The 23,628-nt window shown below is 47.4% G+C and overlaps 1 protein-coding gene across 1 annotated transcript in view; it reads right to left on the reverse strand.

The window, feature by feature from the left end:
* The window catches only part of LOC119382410 (uncharacterized), a 39,392-nt gene extending 18,016 nt beyond the window's left edge, over positions 1-21,376 (reverse strand). The window contains exons 1-3 of the mRNA XM_049412733.1: positions 20,145-21,376; positions 18,746-19,010; positions 17,862-18,226 (exon numbers count right to left, since the gene is read on the reverse strand). Coding sequence (XP_049268690.1) covers positions 17,862-18,226; positions 18,746-19,010; positions 20,145-21,155 — 1,641 coding nt within the window. The 5' untranslated portion in view covers positions 21,156-21,376. The remainder of the gene's footprint in view (positions 1-17,861; positions 18,227-18,745; positions 19,011-20,144) is intronic.
* Between the last annotated feature and the right edge of the window lie 2,252 nt (positions 21,377-23,628).

Here is a 23,628-nt window from a genome sequence, read left to right on the forward strand (position 1 = left end):
TTACCTCGTCGCATGCAATTGTCGTAATGTGTTCTCAATGACTGCCACAATATTCATATATTTTAGCTTAGGACGAAAGCGCTCACATGAGAACAGAGCAGAATATTTCACGATTTCAGAGGCTGCAAGTAATCCGCACTGGCTTGGCACTGCCTTGCTTATTTATTTTTTCGTTTATAAAATGGATGTAATAAATGAGTAAAGTAGGACAAAGACCAGTGAAGCCCTATGTTGTTCAAGAAGATCCTTCAGGCTTTTCAGTCATGCCGTATTAGTCGTAGCACCAATTTCCTTTCCATGTATTTTTTTGTTACACATGTAACATATAAACCTACACATATTGTGACTCCAAGCCATGCAAAATAACTATGTTTCCGACTAATTTCTGCCTGTAATTAAGTCTGTTAAGATCAATGTGGTTGTCGTAGCTTAGACACGCTATGTGTGTCGACGAAAGAAAGGAAGCAGCTTAGCTCACGCACCCCCTTGACAGAAAAGCGTATTGTGTTCCGAAGGAGAACATTTTAATAACTGCAGCACTTTCTACAACTACCTTGAGCTAACTTTAACGCTTTGGGCCCAGAAAACGCAGACGCCCTTTTTTTGTGACCGCATCCAAGTAAATACTCTGTTTTTTCCAACTGAGCTGCTAAATTTTTCTACAAAAAGAGAGCTGAAGGTAAAGCTGACTCCTCGATCATATAGTATCTATAATTCTGCCGTAAACTTTTCGAGTCATTAACCAGATAATCGACGTTGGTACTAATGGTAAAAACGCCCTGTAAAACAGGTTCGACCGTACAGCCCATTCAAAGCGAACAAATTTCCGAAGCACGACAATTACGGTGCAGTGTCCAGGTGTAACTGGCCAGCTTGCTACACGCGGACGCTGGCACGGAAACGTGAACAGCAATGAGCGAAAATGTTGGGTACAGTACCTGCGGCTGCTTTGGCCGTTTTGCATGGTGTTGGGTGCAATAGGCGACGATACGTCCGACAGCGCATTAGCGCTCCGCAGGAAGCAGGGAAAGGATACAACGAAAGAATAGCGGCGCTCCCCGAGACTTGACGCGTCCTACACGCCGCGGGTTTTCTTTACCCTTATCGAGCTGATACGTACGATAGGCAGAAAAGAGAGCGCCGAACTCTTCTGCCTCCTTTTATTTGGCTTTTTTTTTTTCCTTGCGCCAGCGCTTTCGGCAGGTAGACCCCGACCCTTCCTTTTGCAACTGGCGCCTTTCCCATTGCCTAACACCTCCTTCCCCCCACCCCTTTCCACTGGTATACCCTCTCTTTGTCTGCCGACACATGAGAAACAAGTGCCTCCCGCTTCAAGCACGTGCCAGGAGAGAGCGCTGACGTGTGCAACTCCGACGCCGAAGGTCCTACTCCTCTTTCCCTCGTGAACGAGTGACGGCTATGCTTTCGCTGTTTTTCTCTGGCGCATTCTGTACTTTTCGTCCCGCTCCATGCATGGCGGAAATTGACGGGGTTCATTCGGACGTTGTTTTCCTACTTTCATTTCATAATATCAATGCATGCACCGGTTAAAACAAAGAAAAATATGTCCAGTGGATAAAATACCTTTAAAAATCCAATTTTCAGACGCACTTAGAGATGAAACCTTCCCTCCCACCTGTTGGGACGCACACTGGTAACCGTCTCGCCATCAGTACAGAAATGCAACGCGGCAATCTTTATCTCTTTGCGGATAAAAGCGCTTACGACGCACATACCAGAGGATTGGGTATATATGACCCGAAGGTCGCGGGATCGAATCCCGGCCGCGGCGGCCGCATTTTCCGTGGAGGCGAAAATGCTTGCGGCCCGTGTTCTTTGATTTCGGTGCACGTTAAAAGCAGTTTAGACCACCCCAGGTGATCGAAATTTCCGAAGACCTCCACTACGACGTCCCTCATAATCATATCGTGCTTTTGGTATGTTAAATCCCAGCAGTTATTAGGATTGGGTATATATATATATATATATATATATGTATGTATACCGAATCCCAAGTTACAATCACAGTAAAGAACTTTGAAAAAAAAAAACATATCTCAGATAATACAAAGTGGCAGCTCGAACTTCCTATTTAGTGCCTGCCGTAATATACCATATAATATGATAATTATCCTATTAATATCATTATCCGAAATGTCATGAACTCTTAACATTATGCCAAAATAATAGCAGGCCTACCCGTTCTTCCCTCCACCTGCCATTGCGAAGTTTATCTCAAAAGCTCCTTGTTTGAAGACGGCAGCGGATTCATTTCAAAAGGTCTGGACGATTAATTCGCTGAATTAATTACAGCCAGCAATTCGCTTTCAACAACCATGGGCTGGACTTATCTCAAGCTTGCAACAATAAATACTTTTCCCATACCATCTAAACTTGAAAGAGAAGTCACGGAGCATACGGTTTTATGCGGTTCCATTGTTGTATCGCCACAAGCCCCGTGCTGTCTCTGGGCTGTGCCTCCTTCGTCACTGTAACTGTAATGCTTTTAATGTCGAGCGAGCAAGGCATCGACTCTATGCATTCTGTATGTATAAGGATTCCTCTTCCGACTGGGCGGTGTTTTGTAAAGGACGTAGACGGCCGTGAGACGTATAGAATTTCGTAGGCATATTTTGCGTTGTGGTTTCTTCCTTTTCTGGAGTCGTATATCATTCCACCAAAACGCTTCGGGACTTTCTTTTTACCCTTTCCGCATTCCAGAACCTTTCGTATGCAGGTGTACCGTCTATATAGACTGAAGCCCTGCGACGCATCAGGAAGTTCAAAGCTTTCTTTTTCGTTAAATCACGCGCGCTAGGCGAATGTCAAGCAACTCAGCATATGATTCACTGTATTCTTTCAAAACTCAAAACATTGCTTTTACCACAATCTTGTCATAAATTAGCGAAAAAGTACAACATTTAAACTAATTATAGAAACGCGAAACGATAAATTTGGAAGATTTAGAGCCCATCTGGAAATATTCAGCTGATCTCTGTACACGAGGATAGCCACTGTGGTTTTAATTCATCGAGATTCCGAAGGAAAGCGTGCAAGATAAAAAAAAAAAACGACTTGTCTCTGCGGTGCAACGTTTGTTCCATCTTATATGTTTCGAATGAATAATGAGTGTCTTTCGTAGAGCGAACGCGTGAATAGGCCGCAAGCGAAAGTGATGGTTGAGAGTCGCGACGGCCTCACAAGTCGCCTCGGACGCACTGCCATTCGGCGCCACAACCTCCTCGTCCTCTGCGCGGTCTGTCAGTGGCAGAAAATACCGACAAAGCTACAAGAGTCGTCATGCACTTTTTGTCGCCGCACACCAAACGGTTTATACATTTGCTTCTTCGCTTCAACGCGCGAGATAGTTGGCCAAAAAAGAAAAAACAAAAATACAGCGTGTTCGTTCAATAATGACGGCCTGTTCATGTATGCACCCTGTTTGCGAGCAACGTCGAAGATTCCTTCAAAGCGTTTCTCAGGGCACTAACGTCGCTATGAGCCGGCACAGAATTTCCTACAAGTTTTGCTAAAGAGAGAACCCCAGCACCGGTATACCTACGGGTGCTCCGTGTAAAGCAGAGCAGCGAACTTGTAAATGATATACTGTTTATGGATTTAATTAAACTTCGTCCCTATGGGTCTTCACACGGTGTTGTGACATTGCTAACCCATAGCTTTTGACAACACATCGCGTTATATAAACGCCGCGAAACGAATGTACATCCGAGCCGATACTAATTGCCTCGTTGCATATATATATATATATATATATATATATATATATATATATATATATATATATATATATATATACGTGTTTTGACATTTAAAAAAAACATGCATAATAAGTGAAGTAAAGCGGGACAACACCAACACCGACAGAGAGAGATTACGACACATGTATTTTTTTTACTTCTTTACTTTCTAAAAAGGGCGATTTTCTACCTCTTTCAATGCGTAAAAATGGCGTCTCAAGAACGTGAAAAGTCAAGAGCTACCATCGTTCAGCTATAGTGATAAAGACGATTAGAGCGTGGGATGATCTAATCTCCGTAAGATAGAGCTAGCCATGAGGGCACCTTTTTGCTAAGGATACCGTCATTCGACGCAATATGCGTCAATGCAGCTGTAACATGGCGCAATTCTATTTCCCCACGGTATATCGGCTAGAAAGGTTTCTAGCCATCACACCCAAGGTGTCCTACACGCAAGGAGGCAAACGACGAGTTCGAGGAGGAAGTCGGACCGGTGGACGGCCGTTCCAACGCTGGGTTGCACCCCCGGCTGAATCGCCACCGTCTGCGCGCCGCTGCTGATTACAGTCGAGTGTTGCACATTTTATTTTTTCGAAACCTTAGTACTAGGTTAGCTAAAACACCATGTTTATATAAAATCTACCACACTTATATGCTGCAGAGTATAAGCACATATAAGACACACGTGCACCCATATTTGCGTGAACGTTAAAGGACCAGGTGGTCCAAATCAATCCGGATTGCCGCACGACGGCGGGCCCATTAACTGTATCGTGGTCTAGGCACGTAAAACCCCATAGTTTAATTACTTTTAATAGTCGAACTTAAAAAAAAACATCCATATGACTATTTCTACAATTGACGAAGACGTCTGTGCTCTATTTGGTTTAATTGTTCCTTGAATCTTCTGTTCCTAATCTTTCTGTTCAAAACTATATACCGTTAAAAAAACGCTTTTTAAATGCGAAGCATTTCTTAGCGAACCCCAGGCACTTTGGCCGTTTTTATCTATCTATCTATCTATCTATCTATCTATCTATCTATCTATCTATCTATCTATCTATCTATCTATCTATCTATCTATCTATCTATCTATCTATCTATCTATCTAGCCGCCTACGTCTGGGCGCTCTCCTGGTCGTCTCCACAACTTGTAATATACCAAAATTGGCACAGCAGGGGATCAGTATATGACGAACACGATTCACTGGTCATGACATGAATAACGCAAAACTCCTCTCGTGTACGTCATGAAATTCTTTCCTTCAGTCACGCGTGGCACATACCCGCATACCACAGTTCATCTTATGCGGGTATGTACCACAGGTGATTCACAGTCTCAATCAACACAATAATGGCGAACATACACATTGAAACGCAATGCCAGCGAGCGAGCTGAAGACAGAACTCCCCTGGATGACGCTCGACTGCCATCCACTCGTCCACGTGGTCCGCCAGAATGACGCAATGTTCTCCTCATTTGATGTGAGGCTGGGCGATGGCCTCGCGCTGACCGAGGATGACGTCAGATTGATTGAGAGCCGCTTTGTGACACGCGAAGAAGCCGCCGCTATGGGCCCTGACGGCATACGGCTATACTACAGCAATGCGGACGTCGACCGCTATAACGCAAGTTGCCTCGACGCTGCGGACAACGTGTTATGTCATCCCGCATGCGATAACATAACTGGCTATAAGAACGAGCAGGTACACAGGGATGCCCGGACAAAGGTGACCAACGTGAACATGAGCGACATGGTTGGCCTGCCGGCCTCAATTTACCCGAGAATCGGCAAGCCGTACATGACAACGGCCGACATCTACGTGCACGTGCACGACCTCGAAAAATACTCTCTGCTCACAGCAATTGGCGTGTTAGCACTTTCTGAAACCTGGAGCGATGAGCCCACCGCAATCACGGGATTTCAATGTGTCGTCCACAGCAAGCGGGTTCATTGCAGGTGCGGCGGCGTGGGCACATATAAGAACACGGCGATGCTCAACTTCAACGTGGGCCGCATTCCACTTCACCGGCCCCCAGACACCGAACACACACGGACAAGCAGCGGAATCGGCGAGGTCTGCGTTGCGCACATCAGTCACAATAACAATGACATTGCGCTCGCCGCCGTCTACGTGAGAACTGCCAAGAACCCCTTGCACACATGCACACGGGTTCGTGAAACGTGCGTGCGTTCTTCATCATAACGGACAAGTATAAGCACTACATATCGGCTTACCGAATCTGGTGTTGGTAAAACCTAAGTTGCTGTTGGCATCATTACACAAATGTAAACAACTCGTTATATAACACACGTGCGACTCTTCAACATATGTGTGCGTATACCATTTGCGCCTATCTTTAGCGTCATTTCGTGACGTCTCGCTCAATGTAAAAATAACGCCACAGGCACCTTGCCGCCGCATGCTTCGCATTACATCGATTCCCACGGTACATGGGATCTGCCGAATTTCTTTTTTATTTTTTCACCTTTCTCCACATCTTTGTTCTCTCTGTTCCCGATATCGCCGTTGTTTTTTTCTTTCTTGTTGCTTTCCTAAACTTTCATAATAAAACGCAGCGAGATATCACGATAGGCTTAAAAACCTATTGAATAAACAGTCACCAATTTTTTTATTCCTTTTCTCATAAAGTAAACGCAAGAAATCTATAACGTTTAGCAGCAAAGGCTCCTGGACGATCCCTACACAAGACATCCGCGCGCGGTCACGACAATGCGGACAGCACCGTGATAACGACCTCGTTTCACGGCGTCGCTCATGTCCGCCTGTGTTTCCCACAGCGCCGGGCGTCAAGTACGCACGCGTCGGTTATTACAGCCACGCTCCGAAACCGAGGTACGAAGCAGGAAGTTCGGTACGAGCGATTGCCTTCAGTTTCTATTTGCAATAAAACAAAAGCTACCCCGCTCACGCTCTCTGCGCCCAAAGCAGTGCTAACGGAGCGTTGATTGCCGTCTCTGTTTACAATGATAAACTCCGACACGATGTCGAGGACATTGCGCCGGCCAATCCTATAATATCTAACGGACACCATTAGCGGAGGTCGCTGCCCGGTGACAAACAGCGACGAGTGAAAGAGTCCGAATCCGAAACGCGCAGTAATTGTTTGTCAAGTTTGCCCTGTGCGTGACCGTTATTCAACAGAGATAAGCTACCCCCCTCCCCCCACTCACACACATACACAGGCTTTAGAGGAGTTAAATAACTGTACTCAGTTGTTTCTTCGCACAACACTTTCTCGCGAAAGTACTGAATTCAATGTAGGAAAGATTACATTTTAAGGGCTCGTTTTTCTTTGTTAGACACAATATTAATGAGAACTAACAGACAGCAATGCCAAGGAAAGTATAGGGGATGTTCTTTGTAATTGGGATATAAATGTGAAGAAAGTAAAGTGGACGAAAAGATAACTTGCCGCCGGCAGGGACCGAACCTGCGACCTTCGAATAACGCGTCCGATGCTCTACCACTGAGCTACGGCGGCGGTCATCCTCCCGTTCACTTTATAGGGTATATATGTGCATTTAAACCTAGGAGTGTGTCAGCGCCGATCGCAGCCATTAATATTGAATTCAATGGAAAACTTGAATATAATGCAAGAGCATTATAAGATCTTGTCAATCTATAAACATCAGCGCCACTTCTACTGCATGGTCATGTGTGAGTTGTGTCTATTACGCATGACCTTATGCCCGCCTCTTGTGGTACAGTGGTCACGGTGCTCGGCTGCTGACCCTAAAGTCGCGGGTTCGATAACGGCCGCGGCGCTCGCAATTTTGATGGAGGCGAAATGCTAGAGGCCCGTGTACTGTACGATGTCAATGCACGTTAAAGACCATCAGGTGGTCGAAATTTCCGAAGCCCTCCACAACGACGTGACCAGGGGCGTAGCCAGAAATTTTTTCGGGGGGGGGGGGGGGGGTTCAACCATACTTTATGTATGTTCGTGCGTGCGTTTGTACGTGTGCCTGTATATATACGCAAGAAAAACTGAAAAATTCCGGCGGGGGTTTGAACCCCCCCTTCCCCTTGGCTACGCCCCTGGGCGTGACTCATAATCGTATCGTGTTTTTCGTACATAAGATCCTGGATATTATTATGCATGACCTTATGGTATGCTGCTGTTCTCTATACTACTGCATGCGCTTCCTCGTGGTACCACACTTACCACTCCCATGAAACAATGTATATATGCTACAGCTATTAATATTATGTATATTGTGTTCTTGTGGTAATAATAATAAAATTCAAAATTATTATTATTCTACAATGTTCGCATTAGAGTCCGACGATAAACGGCACGGGCTCGTGATTACTTTTACAGTGGCAATAGTGGCAACAACTGCACCCCATCCTAAAATCTGAGAAGACATAACAAACTGCACTGCAGATGTCTACATGTTTCGAAATAAACTATCCTTGTTTTCATTGGCACTACTCAGCCACAATTTTGGTGACGCCAGCCTGTGAGTGTGTACAACCACCTTGGTGTGTACACACATAAAGCAACATCTAATTATTAACCTTGTGGTGGATGCGTTGCAAATTGAGTTTCTACAGCCTCACACCTGTGTGACCCAGTTCAATTCATATGTCATTCTTGTTTTCTTTTATCGCTTGGGTCTTTAATGCGTCATACTGGTCATACTTTTTCATGTATGGGATAAAAGCATTAAAAGAATGCTCCGGAACAAAGGCCTAACGGCGCTTCAAGCTAAGTGATTGATTGATTGATTGATTGATTGATTGATTGATTGATTGATTGATTGATTGATTGATTGATTGATTGATTGATTGATTGATTGATTGATTGATTGATTGATTGATTGATTGATTGATTCATTCCAACTTATGCATTGGATACGAAGTATCTATAGTACTTATTTTGCTGATGTCGATATTATAAGCTGCCACGACTATTTCATCCCGAGCGTTGCATTCTTGTGTCTGTTACTCTTCAACACTGTGCAACTATTTGTACACGTTATGCTTTCTCTCTCTCCTGTCTTTTTAGAGCACAACTCTTAGGCACCCTCTCCTGCTTCGAGCGGCGTCGCCGTCGTCGGCGTAACTGGTCGAGCGGACGAGGACGAAAGAGGGCGAACGAGGAGCACAGCGAGTCGCTGCGTTAGCGTCTGCAATGCCTCGTGCCTGCTCGCGCTTTTTGTAACAGCGCAACGCATGCCTCTCGCGCACGGGCACGAGAAAGTGGGTTGACCTGCCAGGCTTGGGAGAAGAAGACGTGCAATGGTCGAAGGGACACCGTATGTGTGGAACGCTCTAGCGGACCTTTTGATTTTGCATCTAGTTTTTCGGGCACAAGTTCGCCCAAAATGAACAAGTTTTATAGCGCAGCTCTTAGGCGCCCGTTCCTGCGTTGAGTGGCGTTGGCGTCGTCGTAACCGCAAGAGCGAACGCGGAGCGCAGCGAAGGATGAAAGACGGCGACAGCGAGGAGAGCGCGAGGAGCAGGGAACGAAAGTGGCGAGACGACGGGTTCTGCGGCGGCCACCCACGGCGCCACAGTAGTGCTCACCGTCGCGCGGTAGCCGATGATGTCATCACTATGTATGCGGTGAGGGCGCCCACCGATACCATATATGGAAATAAAGCGCTGCATGAACGGAGGCCTGTCTGCGGCGGCTGTTGTGGAACGCGCCCACGCGCGGCCTTCCACGATCTCCCGGTTAGCGAATCAGTCGCGGCTCAACTTATCGCAATGTCAAAACACCTAAACAGCTGCGCTCAGAATTCGCATTAGGCAGTATCGTAATCATGGGTGATTTTTTTTAATTCCCTTTGCGTTTTGTTGGCTATTAATTGTTCCTCTTCATAACGGTTCTGTTACATATAAAATTTGTTTTAACAGCGGAGCTGTTAAAGCTGGGCGTAAGATGTGATCCGTGGACTGGAAGCACCTCGCCGAGCGATGACGTCACTGCGCGTCGCCATGGCGCGCGCTCTCTTCGTCCTCTTCATCTCCTGCTTTGCCCTCCAAACATGTGCGCCCGGCGCGCGCTCTCCCGCTGCACCCATTTGTCCGGCGTGGGATGCAGTAACTCGGATGGGCGAGAAAACGAGTTAAAAGCGAAAAAGAAAGAAAGAAAGCAAGAAGGAAGGAAAAATTCTTCGTGAAACAAATTCTTGACGTGACGGGATTCGAACCGGCGTACCCACGATCCGAATGCGAGCATCGTAACCACTCGGCTATCCAGGCATGCTAGCAAAGAAAAACACAGCCTTGTAAGTGTAGTATAGCAAGGGGGTGGGAAAGGGGAGTGAGGTTGAGGAGGAGGGAAAGGAGGAGGGGAGAGCATAGCATAGAAAGAGAAAGAAATGGGGAAAAAACAGAAAGATAAAGAAAGGCAGAAAGAGAGAGAGTGAAAGAAAGGAAGAGAAAGATATAGACAGAAAGAGAAAGAGACTGAAAGAAAAAGGAAGCGAGAAATAGAGAAGGAGAGAGAAAGAGAGGGAAGAAAGGGCGAGAAAGAGAAAGGAATGTATACAGAGAGAAGGAGAGAAATAGACAGGCACAAAAAAGACGTAGACAAGAAAATAGAGAGAAGCGAGAAAAGAAACATGAAGAAAGAAAGAGAAAAATTAAGAGAAACAAAAAAGGCCACCCAGCTCTGCACTTCCTTCAGGCTTGGCACTACTATAGTGCGAAGCTGCCATAAGTGACGTTTTTTTTTTTTACTGTGACCAAATGTACTCTTTCCTATTTGTTTGTCCCCTCACGTTTTCCCACATTTTAATTACTCCCTCACATAGTTGTCTTGGACGTAATTTTCTTTTGTTACGGTACCGGAGCACCAGCATGCGGATGATGGTGTTGTTTCTGGAAACGTGAAGTAAACAGTTGATCGTCTGAATAATTGATTTTCTTAAACGTGTGCACGACTATACAGAAAGAGAGAAGGAGAAAAGAAGGAGGCATCCAAGTGCTACCCGAAAGGGTACTAAGGCTGCCTACTGTTTATAAAGTAGAATCTCAGAAATACAGAAATTAACATAGCAAGATGGGAAGGCAGAAAAACAAGATGTCAGATCTCAAAGATTCAAGAACTAAGGCTAAACGACAAAATTTAGTGCAAGGCACCTCAAGCATAGAAATATCACCCGTGTCGCGCTAATTAAAAAGAAGAGCGCTCAAAAATAAACTTTAAAAAAAGAACTACCGGGGTTTTCTCAATCCAAAAAAGAAAGAAAAATATGTACGCTTCATAGGCGCATGACAAATGACTTTATTATGTTACAGACGAACTGAGGATGCCATAAGCGTTGTCGGTATCCAGACGCAGTACAATCACGCTTTCATCTATACAACAAGAGTTGCGAAGTGGGCTTGTTGGCAAGTCATGACGAATTTTGGTTGCAGCGCGAATTTGGCACAAGGACACGAGAAGGAAGACGACACACGCAGCGCTACTAGCAACAACAATGTTTATTTTTCCAGACCCGCACCGGCCTAAGTATACCCCTACCTCAGCAGCAACAACAGGTCACGTGGTGATAACAACCGACATGTGCGAGAGAATCACCTAACAACAACATAACAGGTGATAACCGCATAGTAGCAGGACGTCAGCATTTCCGCAGGAACTTTAACTCTTTTGAAGATAATGATACTGATGGCTTGCTTACGCAGCCATCACCCAGAGCGTCGCTGTGCTCCGCTTCTACGATGAGGCGGGTGATTTCATCCTTGTGACGTCCCAAAATGGTGGTCCGGTCAAAGTTTGGCCTGCACCCGCACGACCGAGTGTGGATAGCGAGGAACCCGTCAGGCGGCAGCTTTTAGATGCGAAGCATTTCTTAGCGAACCTTTGGAACTTTGAGCGTTTCTATCTACGTATCTATCTATCTATCTATCTATCTAGCCGCCTACGTCCGGGTGCTCTCATGATCACCTCCTTAACTTCGTGTAGACCAAAATTGGCATGGGAGGGTAAGAAGATTTGACGAATATGACTGTCGGGTCATGACATGAATAGCGCGAAAATCCTGTCGCGTACGTCGTAAAACACTTTCGTCCAGACACGTGTGGCACATACCCGTTTACCACGGGCCGAGGCGTACGGGTATGCGCCACAGGTGATTGACAGTTTATATCTACCCAGGAACGGCGAGAACAGACATTGGTAACTTAAATGGGAGAGCGTTAAGAAAAACCGACATCGGCAGCGTTCACCCGACGAATGGAAAGAATGAAAATTAGGATCCCAGCAGGGATCGAACCCAAGCATTCTGCGTGGCAATCAGGTATTCTACCACAGAGCCACGCCAGGTATATAAACTGGTTTGCAAAACAGCCTATGCAGGCGTAATGTCGGTGCAACGTCAATTGTGGTTATGGTGCTGGCTATCTAATTTTGCAAGAAAGTAATAAACACTACATGATACTCCTACGATACAGGCGTCATATCAGATTAACGTCTGTGGTTCCGGTGTTGGCTCCGCTTTTATAGCATTCTAATAAACATTACAGTTGTATTCCTATGATTCAGCAATCTATATTGAAGCATTGCTCGGCTCCGGAGCAATACATTAACGAAAGTTACATATGATATTCACATCATCGCACCGTAAAGTGCACTTAGTCCGCCAGAACGGTGCAGTGTCCTCTTCATTTTTTACGAGGCTGGGCGATGGCCTCATGCTGACCGAGGATGATGCCAGATTGACTGACAGCGGCTTTGTAGACTAGGCTACGTAGGCCACATACGCCTAGGTAGTCTACGAATACGACAAGCGCCATCCACTGATGTTGGTCTACGTAGCACTATCCAGGCCTACCAGCCTCGACGGCCTATACATCACCAACGCGAAGGGTGACTTCAGGTTCCGACATGTCGCCGGCTCTATCAACAGAAAACATTTCGACGAAATAAATGACCGAGGCATCCACGATTTCCAACAGCTGCACTATACCTCATACTTCACTACACATGGACCCCTCGTCACCGCGATCACGACCGGATCCAATAACAAGTCATGACCAGCTGTTGGTGCTCACTGACCACGGCGATGATGACCTTGTTCAAGAACTGTCAGCAACCTCTTCCACACATGCACACTGGTTCGTGAAACGTGCGTACGTTCTCCATCATAAGTACAAACACTACATATCAACTTACTGCTTCTGGTGTTGGTAATAACCACGTTGCCGTTGGCAGCGTTACCCAACTGTAAACAACTGGTTATATAACACATATGCGACTCTTCAACGTATATGTGTGCGTATAAAAGTTATAGAAATCTTTAGCGTCACTTTGTAACGTTTCGCTCAGAAAAAAAAAAATTATACGCCACAGTCACCTTCCCGCCGCATGCGTCGCATAACATCGACTATCACGGTACGTGGGATCTGCCCAATTTTTCGTCTTGTTTTCGTGCTCCCTTAGCCGCACGTTCACGCACCTGCCAGTCTGTCCGACGTAGCATTTCCCACATGGCAGCGGCATATGGTATAGATGACGAATGCCTTACAATCTATGAATTTGAGTATATGCTTGATGCCACATTCTACTTTTTCTGTCCTAGAGGGATTTGTTTTCGAACAGAGGCTCTCTAGGTTGTGGGGCACAGAGAAAATTACCCTTATATTATCCCGTAAGGCCAATTTCTTCATGTTATGAGACAGTTTATGAGTGTATGGAATGAGGGCTGTGTTCCTGTACTCAGGAGCAACGAGGTCTTGTGGGTCAGGATCGCTCGATCGTGCACGAAGTTTCTTGAGGTTCTTTTCTACTACTGAGACCATTACGTGATCAGGATAACCGGCTTCTTTTAGACGTGAAATCTGTTTCGTGAAACTATGAGCCATGAGGTGTGTGCAGGACTTTTTTATAGCGTTACTGAGGCACATAGCTGTTATGCCCCTCTTGGTCAGTTTTGAGTGGTTAGAGTGTCTTTTATTTGAGGTCGACACATACGGTACATTTCATTTATATTCCTTGGTATTACGTGCCAAAACCACGATATTATTAAGAGGCACGCCATAGTGGGGACCAGATTAATTTCGACCACCTGGAGTTCTTTAACGTGCACCTAAAGAACACGGGTGTTCTTGCATTTCGCCCCCATCAAAATGCGGCCGCCGTGGCCGCGGGAATCGCACCCGCGTCCTAGGACTTAACAGCCAAACAGCTTAACCGCTGAGCTACCACCGCGGAAAGAGCAACAATTCGATGCATGTACACACCGGATTTTCCGTCCGATCACCCGCTACAAAGCACCAGGCATCATTAATAATCATCAACTTTCTAATATCCTCTACCGGGCCCGGGCCGGGCCTGGTCATGAACACACGCGCCCTGGATAAGTTTAGTAATGAACGCCCGGGCCGGGCCCGGGCTTGGAACCACGGACCCGGGCCGGGTTCGGGCTGGGTTCAGTCATGTACGCCCAGGCCCGGGCCTGGCCCGGGCTGGGGTCGGGCTTCATAAAGCGACCCGTGCAGTGCTCTAGCACTTCTTCCTCTCCATGACGTCTTTCACACAAGGCACGCGTGTGCCCGGAGAAAGCGGTCGGCACGTGGCCGCATGGAGGAAAGAAAAATGCGTGGCAGCATGAAAATCAAGCAATGTCTAGGCTTGCACACGTTGAGAATCAGGCCTGCTTGATGTGCTGTAGGTGGCGCTAGTCATCATCTAAAGAAATAGCGATGTTAGAGTGCATCAATGAAGCGTCCTATATGTAGGACACTGGGCATATATGGGTTAAAACAACGGACACGCGTATAATCTAGAAAGCATTTCTAACAAATGAAGAAATCGTACCAGTACGGTTCATATTAGTGAAAACATTGCACATCACTGAAATCATTGGTATGAGCTCATATATTAATAATTGTTGGCCTTTTACGTCCCAAAACCCCGATATGATTATGAGGGCCGCCGATGTGGAACGCTCCGGAAATTTTGACCATCTGGTGTTGTTTAACATGCACCTAAATCTAAGCACACAGCTACGTCGCGCGAGGAGCAACTTTGAACTTTGAATCTAAGGGCGCGGTCGCGATCGCTGGCGCGCTATCTCCACAGCCATCACAGCGGGCGGCTCGTATCCCGTTTTACGTGCTGCGCTCTCAACGCGAAGTGACTATGCGGAGAGCATCTCTCTTTGGAGCGGCCGTATTCTCTTACACCAGCGTTTTGTAGCTAAGCGAGATCGGATACAGAACAGTTAGCTGCCATCCTCACTTCGTATAACACTAGAATTTGTTGCTATCGCATCCATCGCTTCGCCCTTGCGGTGAAACTGTGACTTTTTTTACTCTTCTACCACGCTATATTACATATGTTAATGTGGTTCCTTCTCGACATGAAGCCCGTATAGGGTCCTTTTGCAAAGCAGATTCAAGCATCACCATGGCTCTGAGATAGAATACTGGGCTCCCACACAGAGGGCCCAGGTTCGAACCACGTTCCATCCTGGATATTTTTTCTTATTTCGCGCGATAGCGGTTACGGACAACCAACGGCGGCGGCGGCGGACAACCACAGCGCCAAAAACAGCCGTTGTTGTGATTTCCTAACAGCTTTCGCTGCAAAAAAATGAAGGCCAGAGTTCACCTTGTTTACTTTTTTGCCCAAACCGCAGAGCCAGTTCGTCAATGGGACGTAAAGCATATTTTGTCTGATTCTGCGCACACAAGATTTTCGTAACTCACTAACTCGAGTCGCATGCTTCTCTTTAATGCAATCGAGCCTTTCTTAATCGTTGATCTATCAACCAGTTCGGAACAGATATATACGCTAGAAAAACCTGTCGCGACGCTGGAAATGATGCTGCGTCACAGGCTGCTCATGTGGCATCTGCAAGATAAGGTTAATAACAATATCTGGGGCTTTACGCGCCAAAACTACGATATGATTTGAGGCACGTCGTAGCGGAGGAATCAGGAAATTTCGACCATCTGGTGTTCTTTAATGTGCACTGACATTTGCACAGTACACGGGCCTCCATCGAAATCGCGACCGCCGCGGCCGTGATCGAACCCGCGACTTTCGGGTCAGCAGCCGAGCACCGTAACTGTAACATCGAGGCGGACTCAAGATAGGGTTCGTTCGTGCATTTTGTCTTTGTTTCCTTGCTGATCTGAATAGCTGGTCTTTTCATCGTTCCAGAACCTTAATTTGACATATCCTATCTCTGCTCCTTTGATGTGCTCTCAAGCAGAAACTGGGGAATAAAATTATGTTTACGGTCGCCATAATACAACTCTTGCTTTCCTGTTTAACTTAATTTATAAGGCTGTGGGTATTGCCCGGAAACAGCGGGAAATTATAGCTCTATAATCGTGGTGTCAATTTCACGGTACATATATTTCCCAGAAAATACGCAGGAAACTTGTTAATATTTGAACACCTTTTTTAGTAGTTTACGGTTACTGCCTTTTCGGGCTATACCATCAGCAAATACACCCCTGACACCACAAAATCTGGCACAGCAAAGCGCCTTTGCAGACTTTAAAAGGAGTGGAACACGTCATCCTGGTTAGATCGGCTTGTACCTGGAGCTTTACCGTTAATACTACGTTAAGTGGCATGCGCGCAACTACTGGTTGCAAAAATTATACGTAGTACAATATACAGACTTGTTGGTTGGCCGTTTGGTCCACATTTAAAACCATCGTACACGTGGTGAAACGTCTGCAATACGTTTCTGATAACGCAGCCTCGTTGGCGCCAGCTTGTCACAAGCTGGGCAATCCACGGCCGCAGGCTTCCACAAAATGCACAGGAGGCCCGTAATAAGTACGCAACCAGTGGAATATTTCAGTAGGAGACATCCCCACATCTGATGCTTTGGGACTGCGATGTCAGCCGTGGTCGCATGGAGCGTCGGGAATAAGCTCAAGCTGGCGCAACGACAAACGTCGCCGACTACAAAATTATGCAGTACTTTGGAAAACCGATGAGATCGTTCACTTCAAAACAAAATGAAGCGGAGCAGCGCCCCTTCTCACCGCAGAATCACATCCGGCCCGAACGCGAGACCATGGCTCTGAAGCTTTTGACAAAAAGGCATCCATGATGGCGCCGTCTGCGCTCTAAAACAGTTTGCACCTTTTCGGGAGCCTTTTCGTCCCACAATAATCATCATCTGGCTTACTTGCGTTTCCTTTCTTGAAAACTAGGCGCTCGCCTATTTCCTATCAAGAATGATGCGTCGCGCTGACAGACGCACGCTTTTCGTGGTCTGGAAAGACCGGACGCGCGGCGATAATGCAAGGAAAGGCATGCGAAATAGATTGCTATTGCAGAATAACGAGGTGGTCTAAATTTCCGGAGCCCTCCACTACGGCGTCTCTCATAATCATATCGTGGTTTTTGGGACGTTAAACCCCAGATAATATTATTATCTGCACATACATGCGTTCCCGAGTGAATATCGCTGACCCATCGTGACCCAACGTTTGCCGTCCAACTGGATGAACAAAGGCAAGCCTTAGCAAGACAAGCTGGATCGATTCGCTTTTGTCCAGCTCGTGCACACCCTAACTGGCTTAGATTATCACAAGTGAACTCCAGGATGTCTAGCCACTCATAATGTCCACTTAATACTTCATATCTATCATCGCACAATGGCAATGAGAACGCTGTTAAGCCGACGAAGTGGTGAACTATACGCGTATTCATTATATGCACTATACGTAAGCCGACGTTGGCACAATAGTAAACTGTCGGCCAACTTTAGTATTGTAGCACCGGCAGACCTATTTAATCCAGTGTGCACGCAGATTTGCCGAGGTCACAATGCCACCATTTTCTTTCTAAGCGATCACGACGTTCACCTTTTCGCTAAACGCACTCGGCGCGCCGATTCCGATGCGATGACAATGCTTCACTACCTCAGCAACGAACGAGACATATTTAATAATCGTTTCCTTACGTCAGGCGAAACATGACAAAGGCTCGAGGCTCAGTTTTCAAACGACAACAAGTAGGCCTCCCGCACGCACACCCAGCCGCCGATGGCGGTCCACCTGCAGGCGGGCGAGAGAGGAGCAACACGGGAAGCGCCCCCAGTGTAGAGCAGCACGGGCCAGCATGGGGCCAGTTTACTGAGCTCAGCGCGCCACCAGAGGGTTTGAGGTGAGCAGAGCGGGAATGACGACATGGATGCCCCCGTCAAGGCTTCGGGTCGCGGCTAACGGCTGCAGGCCGGCCGCGCTCACGATGGGCGTCACCGTAGCGCTGACCACGGTGGCCTGCGGCAGCGCCACTGCCGCTGCCGCTGCAACGCGCTTCACTTCGGCGTCCACGGCAAAGTATCCGGCCACACCGACGGTTAGCGCGCACAGAAGAATGTACAGCTTCATGTCGGTACACACGAGACTGCTGTAGCTCAGCGAAGCGATGGTGCCGACGGACCGCCACAGATGGCAGCTGGCGAATGCTGCATCCGGGTTCTGCTTGAAGGCCACGGCGTAGAATGCTGCGCCAAAGAAAACGTTCGCAAGTGCAGCAGAAAACACGGCATTCGCTGTTACGTTGCGGTTTTGGGTTTTGCGGAGTAGTGAAGGGTTCCAGCAAGTTTTAAACGCGAGCACAAGAAAGAAAGAAACGCACAAGACAAGGCTGCACCAGCCTCGTCCTGTGCGTTCCTTTCTTCTTGTGCTCGCGTTTGAAACTTGTTGGAACCCTTCACTACTCATCATGTACCAACTGGCCCAAAAAACTACACTGTTAAACTTGGTTTTGCTGCTTACGTTATGTAGCATGCAATCTCTGAACACATCCATCGGCCGTTACGCGCTCGAAAATTGCTTGTCAAGGTAAACCTCAGCTGTAGTATACATTGACGTGCAAACTGTGAAGTACGTGAGACCTTATGCAAAGCTTAGCTTAGAGCTAAGGTGGTCTGATCATGTCCTTCATGGCCTCTTCGTGAAAAGCGTATCCTGCATCACCTTTAGGGAGGGACGCGAAACAAGGAAAAGGCACCATGACTTACAGATGAGGTGCGTATTCCAGGCGGCGTCGGCGATGCCCCAGACTCCGGAGGCCACCAACAGGACCAGAAGAAGATAACTGGCCTCGTAGCTAAGCATGAGGATGATCATGGCCACGTTTACCACAGCGCCAAGCAGCACCATCTGCGGCCGGCCGGTAATGTGCAGGAGCCAGCCGAAGCTGAGCGAGAACAGTGCTCCAGACACGCCGAGGCTCACCAAGAACAATCCCACGTAGTTCACGCCCCATGTGCATGTGATATACGCCTGCAGCACGACGTGCAAGGTACTTGGCGCACGAACGACCGCCAGAAGAATAAGCGCGTCGTCGGCTATGTAGCCCGCACAAGAACATTTGACCCCGACATACATAGGAGATTAAAGATGACAATCGACAAATACAATTTTCCGAGACCAAATACTCGACACTGACGGGTCCAGTTACAACACCTTACACGCAATGTATTGCTGTATAAACCGATCTGCTTTATGGGAAGAATTTCAATCGCGTTAATTAGATTAGGTTTACCAGCAATCATTGATTTCCCATGGGCATCTGCCACACAGTCAAGTTATTTCAATCACAATGAAGCTATTTCAATCAATCAATCTGCCACACAGCTGAAAGAGCTACTTTCTAGTTCAGAGTGCGCATTTCTTTTTCTCTTTGTTTTGATGTCATTACGTTTGATCATATGAAGCTGTTTGCATTACTGCACTGAATTTTTGCATATACCTACTTACGCAATGCCCTTCGCAGCCTGAAATACGTTTCTCGCTGCGGTGTGAGGAATATCGGCGACAGAATTATGCAGGCAGTAAAAACGTATTACGTGCATAAAGGCTAAATCATGCGCTTTATACAATTACTATGTTGAATCCTATCATGCGGAACGTCAATGATGGTGAAAGTTTGTATGAGGAAGGATGGGCGAGAAAGAATGCGCTCATTTCTCGATTGGATGGTGATAGCCCAATGTTGCCCCTTAGCAGCATGATAATAATCCAAGCACAACTCCTCGCTCTATACGCACGTAGAAAAATATATATTTCAGAAATGTTATCCATCCAAGATGCGCTTCAGTTTTGCCGACACTACGAAGTTATAATTATAGTCTACTATGTTTTTGTTGATGTAGGAATTTCGTCTTACCGCGTATACTTATGACACGCGCTATGCCCCTTTTTATCCTCTCTTTGATAATCTGTAGTACTAGCTGACAGCTAAAATTTCCATGGCATGCTTCCAACTGAATCATCATGCATTATTGGCGCTATCAGCTTTCCATCACAAGCAGACTAAGCGACAGCTACCAATACAGGACAAGTGCGCGATTTGGCGTTCCGTGTTTCGCGACCGCTCAGCGCAGTCGGGAGTATACACGAGAATGAATCACGGACCTTCGTGAAGTCATCCGCAATGAACGCTATCTCCAATCCGCTGAAAATGGTCAAGGGGATGATGAATATCTGGTACGGGTTCTTCATGTGTCTCATAGTGAGCATGAGCAGCTGCAGAGATGCCCTGTCGTGGCGCTGCATCTTGCGCTCAAGCGGATCAAGCAGCAGGAAGACGGCCAGAGCTGCGATCCAACCGAAAGCTGTATACACCACGCACAACTGGAAGCGGCTCGTCACTGATGGTGCGGTCATGTTGGTCGGAAGCGCTGAGTGGGGACAGAAGTTGACTCCACAACTGGAACGCTTGTCGCTGCTCGCCTCCTGGCTGACCACAGTACTTTCCCCAGTGGCGCCACCGGCTTCAATGATCACGTACGATAGGAGATTTCCAAACACCTGGGACAACTGGCCGAACATAAGGAAAACACCAAAGAAGCGCCCAAACGCCGCTTCGGCATTCTGGCGGTGTAGTCCGGCATACTGGGTTGCCAGCTCGGCCACGTACGCATAGTTGGCCGTGCACAAAGGCCCTGCTCCGAAACCAAGTACGAAAGACGTAGGCAACACGGTCACCCAGTGTGGATAGAAGTTGGCGATAAAGTACGGCGTATAGAGGAGAGTGCAAGCGCCAATGGTAACCTTGAGACCCGCCACGCTGATGAAGAAGGGCGCCAAGAACATGCACGAGAGCACGAACGAGGATGAAATGGCACTCAACGACACGGTACCAAGGCCGCTCTCGACGTTCAGCATGCTCGTCTGCAGGTGGCTCAGTGACAGGAAGGCAGAGTTGACGAGGAACGAACTGGCGCTCACCACGAGCAGGTTTCTGCGCAGCCGCTGTTTGCGCAGCCGCGGGTCCCAGCAGGGTCCTTCCGCTTCGACCGGGGGCAGGACGCCCCCGCTGCCCCTCGGCTCTGGGCGACCCTGGCCCGGGCTGCTCGCTTGCATGCCGTCACCCCGCGCCTCTACGACGCATTGCCGCCGGACGACGTGGCACGCGCTTCGCATCTGTGAGGATGAATCTTGAGGAAAGGTCTGTGCTCGACGCTACGCGGCAGCATGGCGCTCGCACGACTCGCTGCTGCAGACCAGGAGGCGCTCAGTGAAACTAGAAGGTCATTCCCCGCGCGAGCTTCTCCCCGCCGCTGTCTGCTGACCCTCAACTTCTCCCAGTGCCCACCATGATCTTCCGGTGGGCTGCGCGGCGCACTCTATGCAGAAATTCGAATCGGAATAGACACGCCATGCATGGCGAACACGCGCACAGGGCTAAGCTTGGGCATCTTCCTCTTCATCCACATGTTGGACTGAATCAAGTGCTCAGTTTTTTTATGTGCTCTGCAAGAAACACTAACCAGCTAACCATGCACCGCCGCAGCTTGAATTTCTTGAAGGGACGCTTTCTTTGTCTTTTACCGCCACTGATTACATAGGTGATGGCTGCTATCTAGTGCGCGATGGGTTAAGAAGAGTCAGGGCTCTTCAGCTTAATACGCTGCATAATGGTTCACGAAGGGCCAGTTCTCTAACTGGTATCATTGTCCATGTGTGGTGATTGACTAGTGGGCTCGGTTGAATGCAATATTACATTTAAAGCGAGCCTCTCTTTGCGTCTTCCACCCATTATGCGTCTGTTAGCTGCAGTGTGTCACAAATGGGGCGGTCGCTTATGCATTCGCCAAGGCGACTCGAAGGTGAAAGCCATCTTCTTTTTCTTCTCAGCCGATGTACTAATCCTACCCCCACCCCTCCGAGAGCTTTTTGCACCTAACTAATACCCGTGTTACACAGACAGCCTAAACCTCGGTTAGTGTAACCGCGGTTACGCGTAACCGCGGTTCGCTTATGTTACACGGTATGCGAAACCGCGGTTATGCCGCTAACCGCGGTTGTACCAAACTGAGCTTGGCGACCTCGGTTTGGCAGTTAACCGAGAAAATGGCGGCCTCCATGGAGGACGTGTGCACGCCGGCGAGCGTTCCTGAAAAACGAACGAATCAGGGGCGTAGCCAGAAATTTTTTTCGGGGGGGGGGGGGGTTCAACCATACTTTATGTATGTTCGTGCGTGCATTTGTATGTGTGCGTGTATATATACGCAAGCAAAACTGAAAAATTTTCGGGGGGGGGGGGGGGTTGAACCCCCCAACCCCCCCCCCCCCTGGCTACGCCCCTGGAACGAATTGCACTATACGAACCACGGAAAGCCTGATGGCTTTGGGAAAACAATTTGCGTCATCTACGGAGCACCTCAAGGAATGCGAAAGTGGACGCGGCAATAACAGCCGAGTTGAACGCCGGACTGCCGCCACACGCAGAGCCATTCACGCCAAAGCAAGTCTGCTTTAACCGAGGACGATTGTGCGCCGTGTAACATCGACGAACCGTGGTTGGCGCTAACCGTGGTTCAACGCGGTTAACCGTCGTTGGTCGTAACTGCGGTTAACTTGCCTGTGTAACAAGGGTATTAGTTTTGCACTGCCTCCAGGATCGTAAGCATTGCAAGCTTTCTGCACCTCACCTAGTTTTGCACTGCCTCCGGGATCGGCCCACCTTTGACCAAGCGACGATGTCATGTGATGACGTCAGTTTCAGTTTATTCAGTTTATTTTGCATTTTTATAGTTCTCCGCCCTCGGTTGAGACGTGGCTCAGTGTCGCCGCATCGCCGTCTTTGCTCAACTATCGCCTTCGGTACGACTCACGAAAAAAGTGGAAAATAATATGGAACGCTCAGAGGCACGGATAGCAGCCGTCAGAAACTTATTTAAACGCACATTTTGAAAAGTTCTGTAAACGTTATTAGGACTGAAAAAATACCTGCGCTAGCTTTTCCGTGTATTTAACTGTTAATAAACCATGCATTAAACTAGGCACGTTCACACAATTCTGTCGCTTTATTACCACGTAAAAATTATTTGCTTGTTTATTTTTTTATAAAAATAGGTTGCTCTGAAGGACTTAAATCTTTAATAAAAATGTTGACCTTGTGGAGAGACATTACCGAAAAAGTCTAACTCTCGAAGGCTTAGCTCTCGTTTGTGAAGCTGACCTTTACCAATGATTGTTCAATCTCCCTTTTAATGTATTTGCTATAGTTATCGCGGATCCTATTTTCAGTGTCTCCTTACCATGTCATCAAATTCGCAAGTATTAAGAGAACTGTTGTCATTAGTTGCCTCGTAATTAAACCATGTTTGGCTATTATCGATACCAGTTTACTGTGGGTTATAGTTCAACGATGCAGCACGTCTGCTAGCATGAGCATCCTTAACTGAACATATACTTCTTGCTCTTCCAATATCGGCTTATATCAAAGCGATTATATATTAGGAACTTTGAATACATAGACTCATTTCAATCATCGATACCGTTATTGATAGATTTACTTCAAATGTTCCAGGTTTCCCCGGAAAATTTATCCCATTAAGACAATTCGAGGATTTGATTAGACCAGGGGTCTCAAACACGCGGCCCGCGAACC

The sequence above is a fragment of the Rhipicephalus sanguineus genome, chromosome 1 (assembly GCF_013339695.2).
Source record: "Rhipicephalus sanguineus isolate Rsan-2018 chromosome 1, BIME_Rsan_1.4, whole genome shotgun sequence".
In the NCBI taxonomy this organism is placed as follows: domain Eukaryota; kingdom Metazoa; phylum Arthropoda; class Arachnida; order Ixodida; family Ixodidae; genus Rhipicephalus; species Rhipicephalus sanguineus.